The sequence below is a fragment of the Equus caballus genome, chromosome 1 (genome assembly GCF_041296265.1).
Source record: "Equus caballus isolate H_3958 breed thoroughbred chromosome 1, TB-T2T, whole genome shotgun sequence".
Classification (NCBI taxonomy): Eukaryota; Metazoa; Chordata; class Mammalia; order Perissodactyla; family Equidae; genus Equus; species Equus caballus.
In genome coordinates this window covers 171,808,187-171,814,239 of record NC_091684.1, presented here as the reverse complement: position 1 = coordinate 171,814,239, position 6,053 = coordinate 171,808,187, and the positions used below count along the sequence as shown (strand labels likewise).

The 6,053-nt window shown below is 40.4% G+C and overlaps 1 gene segment (V, D, J or C); it reads right to left on the bottom strand.

Moving 5' to 3' along the window:
• Window positions 1–403: 403 nt before the first annotated feature.
• LOC100072799 (T cell receptor alpha variable 18-like) lies at window positions 404–2,753 on the bottom strand. The segment is given in 2 exon segments: window positions 404–2,374; window positions 2,506–2,753. Coding segments are annotated over 2 exon segments (534 nt in total).
• Between the last annotated feature and the right edge of the window lie 3,300 nt (window positions 2,754–6,053).

Sequence of the window (6,053 nt, the reverse complement as noted above, 5' to 3'; positions counted from 1 at the left end):
TAACATCTGTTGCCAATCTTCCTCTTTTTGCTTGAGGAATAGTATCTCACTTTGACACAAATCATTATTTTTAAAGGGTATTTTCTCATATATTAGCTCATTTTATATCCATAAAGAAATGTTGGTACCAAACAAAGCAAAACAAAACTAACAGAAACTTCTAACTCAAAATATGTTAGAGTTTAAAATAACAGATGTCCTGTACATGAACACTCATAGCAGCTTTATTCATGATTGCCCCAAAGCGGAAACAACCAAAATGCCCATCAACTGATGAATGGATAAAGAAAATAAGGGATTTTCATCCAATGCACTATTATGTGGTCATGAAAAGCAGTGAAGTACTGATACATGGATATACCCTGAAAAGATTATGCTATATGAAATAAACCAGACACAGAAGGCCATTTACTACATGATTCTATTTATATGAAATGTGCAGAATAGACAAATCCATAGAGACAGAAAGTAGATTAGTGGTTGCCAGCAGCTGGGGGAAAAGGGGAAGGGGAGTGACCCTAACGGGTGCAGGGTTTTTGTGGGTGGTGATCTGGAATTAGATATTGGCGATGATTGCACAACTCTGAACATACTAAAAATCACTGCATTTTACACTTAAGCGGATTAAGTTTATGATATGCAAATCTCAATAAAGCTGCTTTTTAAAAAAAATAGAGCTCAAACTACGCAATAATAGATCTAGTGCTAGAGTATAAAGGAGGACTGGTGGGTGGAGAGGTCGGGACAAACGCAGACTATCCTAGTATTTCAGTCTTACGGAGGACGATGATCTCTGTGGGATCCCAGAGTCAGATTTACCTTAAAGCAAATCAGGCTTATATTTTAGGCCCTCTTATCATCCTGGGTCCCAGAAACTTGTATTTGTAATTTTCTTTTCTTTTTCTTAAAGAGAGCCTCAGAAATCGAAGAAGCACCAGACCCTGCAAAACCCATGTTTGCACCTGTCAATCCCACAGCATCATGAAAGATGGAAAAAGGACAAACGAGGCTCACAGAATTCCAGAATGTCCAGAAAAGTTTCTCTTAGTGAGCTACATCCCCTCAGGGGTTAGTGAAAGGTGAACATTTCTCTACTTTGTGTTTCTCTGGTGTGGAGAAACTTGAGATTATTTTAGCCATTTGGGGTCCCAGTGAACAAGAGTCCATGAATATCGTTCTGTCTTATAAACAGACACCTGAGTGTTTTCTTGGCCACTGAATTTGACACACTTCAGAAGGATCACAGGCATAAATGCAATGATAAAATAATATATTAAGTTACATAGTCTTCTCATGTCCAGAATCCAGAATTCCTCATAGCACAGATCCTCAAGTCCAGAATCCAGATCATTATTTAGTGTCACAGTAAAGAGCTGCTGTGATGACAGGAAGAAGCATGGAGGTGTGTCAGCACAGTGCGAGCAAGACACGCAATGAACGCAGCTGTTACTGACTGGGCTGTTCTGAAACCAGTGCCCTCGACATAAGGAAAATCTCAGGAAGCTCTCCTCATAGAACTTACTCAGGCAGCAGTGTTTCTAGAAAGACCGCTAGGGAAGGAAAATTCAAGGGAAGAGAGGATAAGGGTTTCAGTCACTGGAGATGGAGTTTCTGCAGGTGAAACTCAGCAAGACACAGGATCCTGGCCTGAACTGTAAAAGCAATGGACGAGCTTCAAGGTCACACATTAGTCCATGAACTACAAGCCCTGAGAATTTTCATGAATAGGTTGTGAAATATTTTAGTACATACCAACTGAACTGTCATGGAGCAGAGTTAACGTCACTTCCCAGGAATTGTACACCATCTTGGGGAAAGAGGCTGCACTGAAAACAGAGGCGTTTCTGGAGAACAGGGTTTAGGTTCCTCTTTACACTGTCCCTCCCCTAATTCCTCTCTGCAGACTCATCCAAGAATTCCAAGGCTCCTTGGCTCTGAGGCATCAGAGCTGGAAGTACTGTGAGGAAGCCTCCAGAACAGAACACTGGAGAGAAGGGAACACCCCTCCCAGGGCTGCCACAGCCAGGCCCACCTGCACCCTCTGGGTTTGTGCTCAGCTCCCCCTGAATCCCCCTCACTGTGTCTCTCAGAGCGCAGTAGTACACGGCCGAGTCCGACATCTGCACTGAGGCTTTCTGCAGGTGGAAGGAGCTGTCACTCCTATTAAGAGTGGCCTGAAAACCTCTGCTGTCCGCCCCCTGGTTTTCTGATGAGCTTTTCAGGAGGAGCTGAGGCTCTTTGTTTTGATACTGGACATACCAGAAAAGGGAAAAAGAATAGCTGCTCTGGTAGGTGCAGTTCAGGGTCAGAGGTGCCCCCTCGGGCAGGATAACAGGGCCTTCTGTCTGGGTCACCGAGTCTCCATTGGTCCCTCCTAAAAAAAAAAAGTAAAGGCTTTGTTATATTGGTAATGTAAGAGGGTAGTCTCCAGTTTGTTAGGGATTAAAAGTCATCCTAAAACCAAGGAATAGAACACCTTAGAAATTTTGAGTAAATTTTACTTACTCAACATCAACAAGATCACAAGTCCCGAGCAGGAGGCAGACAGCATGGCTGGGGGAGAAACAGCAGCAGGTTTTGTTTGGGAATACACCAAAGCTGAGAGGGCTGTTCCTCTATTTTCTTGATCCTTTGGTCGATCCTCTAGAAAATCTTGGCTCCTGTGTGAAGCAAGTCAACTTCTCTGCAAGATCATGTCACAGGCTGTAAAAATGAGGTGCGCTTGGAGGTGGAAGATGAATTTGTGCGAAAACACCACCCGCTGGGGGGCAGCGCCCTCTTGTGGTTCTTCCTCTGTCCCTGCAGCCTGCTTCATATCTTCGAATTTTTCTGTCACCCTCTTAAAGGTGCAGAGCAATGTGTCTCCCTTGTGTCTTCCTGGTTCCAGCATCTAATGTCTGTTCACACTGAGTATTAAGCTAGTTTTGGCACTTTAGGGTGGAATGAGAGTGTAAAAAGGTACGATCTGAGTTCTCTTCTTGACATATTCTCTCACCGGTCCTCTAGAACCAGGGGATGAGCCCCTTTGCTTAGAATGTCCTCTCTTCTCTCCCCTACCTTTGCCTGGGTAACTTCTAGTCATTCTTTAAGAACCAATTTACATGCCACCCCCTTGTGAAAGCACTCACCCATCACTTCAGGCTGAATGTGCCTGTCTCTTTTCCCACCATACCTTGTACACATGTCTGTCATTATCATCACTGCATCATATTGGAATCGTTGTGTCTTTTCCAAACTGGACTTGGTGCTCCAGAGATCAGAGACTTAATCTCATTGGTCTCAGTAAGCCATTTCTCAAAATATACAGGCCCTTAGATTATAGTAGATGCTCAAAAAAATCTGAAAAATGAGTCAATAAATGAATGAGTAGACATGTCTGGTGGGTACAATTATCTTTTATGAAGTGTAGTCTCTATGAGAGCACATGTCTAGACCCCTGGTGTGACCAGCTTCTTCTAGAGCCAGATCCAGGACCTGGATAACAGGCGCATTCAGTGTTTCTCAAAATTGAGTAAGGTACAGATCGTAATATAAGGGAACACTCTAATACTGACTGCTTAAAAAATATTATGGTGCCTTAATAGACACAAAAATGAAGTTAAGGATAAACTTCTTAGGCTCACAGGTCTTACATAATTACCAAATCAAACAAAAAATACAAAATATACAATCAGTAAAATTCAAATTAAAATATTAATGTGAGAGATTATCTTTTGCTGAAGTCTAAAGAGTTGGTATAAGCTTATTAGAAGAAAGCTATAGCTGTGTGCAGTCCAATAACTCACTTGATTGAAATAATTTGGAGCTTAATGTACTATTGTCTGAATTATTGTGATTAGTTTCTAGCATTTTTAGTTTTCCTTTCCAAAAATACCATTTAAGTCACCATTATACAACTGTATTATTTAATGAAGCACCCAAAAAATCAACTCTGAAAAAAATATATATTGTGCATTGACTGCTACCCTTACATCTACTGAATTGCAAGTTGATACATTCAAACAATGAATGTGAGTAATACATCTCCTGTCAATGGAAACATGGCGGTAACTGTGGGAATTTAGGTTCTTTAGGTTTGACCTGTCTGTAGTACAACGTACCATATCATAACCAAATTTTCTGAACACTTTTCTCTATTTAAACAACTGTGATATCTTTATTTGTAGAGTACCATTGTTTCATTTGTCTTTAATTTGGTAAAAATAACATAAAGAACACAAAAGCATCAAAATTAAGCAGACTATTTTAAGTTGGTCTGCAGATAATTAGAAACATGTCTTTATTATTTTATTTTGTTGCCATCAAACAGAAAACTCCAAATCTAAGAATTCTCATTTAATTACTATACTCCATGAGTTGGCAAACATTTTTCTGCAATGGGCCAAATAGTAAATATTTTAGGCTTTGAAGTCTCTCTTGCAACTACTCCACTCTGCTGCTATAACATAAGGCAGCCATAGTTAATGCGTAAATAAATGACCATGGCTGTTTTCCAATAAAACTTTCTTTACAAAAACAGGTAGTAGGCAGCTTTGACATGTGGACTGTAGTTTGCCAACCTCTGCTTTACCCCCAAAATTTACCCATAAACCTCCAAAGGTCCATGAACTGCAATCGTAGAAACTAAGCCACATTTTCTTGTTTGTTCTTTCACTACAATATTATCATAGTTCTTTAAGGGGCTTAAAACAAAGGAAATATATTAAATAAATTAATGGATAGTAAGGAGAAAGAAGGAGATTTGATAATCTTAATGCCTAAGATACTTTGGTGCTGAGGATTCAAGGGTGGTCCCTGTCATTAAGGAGCCCAGAGTAGTGGTAGAAATAGCTTTTCATCAAATGCTCAAAGAAATAAAAGAAAAGCTGCAAGTGTGAAAAGGCAGAGCTCTATGATTCTAAAAGTGCACGTTGAGCTTCCTTCAGCTACTGACTTGGGCAGATATAAAAGAATAAGCAGGCATTTACTAGTTTCTTTTCTTTTGAAGGGAGGAAAAAGAATTTTAGGAAAAGGAAAAAGAATAAGAAAATCTCCTAAAATGGCTATGAAGGAGGAACAAGATGCTTTTAAGAAACAAATATCATGGGGCAGGCCCCGTGGCCGAGTGGTGAAGTTTGCACACTCAGCTTCTGCGGCCCAGGGTTTCGCTGGTTCAGATCCTGGGCTTGGACATGGCACCACTCGTCAGGCCACGCTGAGGCAGTGTCCCCCACGCCACAACTAGAAGGACCCAAAACTATGTACTGGGGGGCTTTGGGGAGAAGAAGTAGAAAAAAAATATGAGAATTATTGAAGACAAAGAGAAAGAGAGAGAGCAAGAGATTAGGAGCATATTACAGAATGAACTTGGAAAGGTAGCAAGATCCTAAATTATACAAGGTTTTCTGGGTTATAATAGGAAATTTTTCTTTATTCTAAGAACAAATCGGGATCCAGGTGATTGACATGCTCAAATTTGCACTCTGACAAGACCGCTCTCACTACATTGAGGAGTGATGGGATGTGTCGAATGTGCTGGGAGCAGGGGAGCAAGGGGTTAAGGTGGACTTTTGACTACGATTGTGGGGGGTGAATTGCACTGTGAGGGTTGTGATGTCTTCTGGAAGACTTTTAGGAGGCAAATTCAATAGGACTGGGAGATAGATTGGATATGGCATTTCAAAAATTAGTAACTATGAATCAAAAAAAAAATACCTTAAGTAGAAGCTGTTGGGTGGAGTTTCTGGAAATGCTGACTCAGCCAGCATGGACCTGCTTGCCTTTCGACTTTCTCTTTCTTTCTGCCAAGAAGGCGTATAAAGTGGACGGATCTCTAACAGTTTCTTAAAAGTATAAAAACGGGTGACATCTTAAGCATGAGCAACAGTGAACTGTAAAGATGCAACATGGTGAAGCTAGCATTACAGTGTCACATATGATAGAGCATTTTTATGTACATTAAAATAAACCCTACCCTGTTAAAAATACTACTACTTGAGTTTTATAACTTTAAGCTGAGTCAATCTCTAACTGATAGAGATGATGTTCATTAAAAACACAAATTCATCATTTCA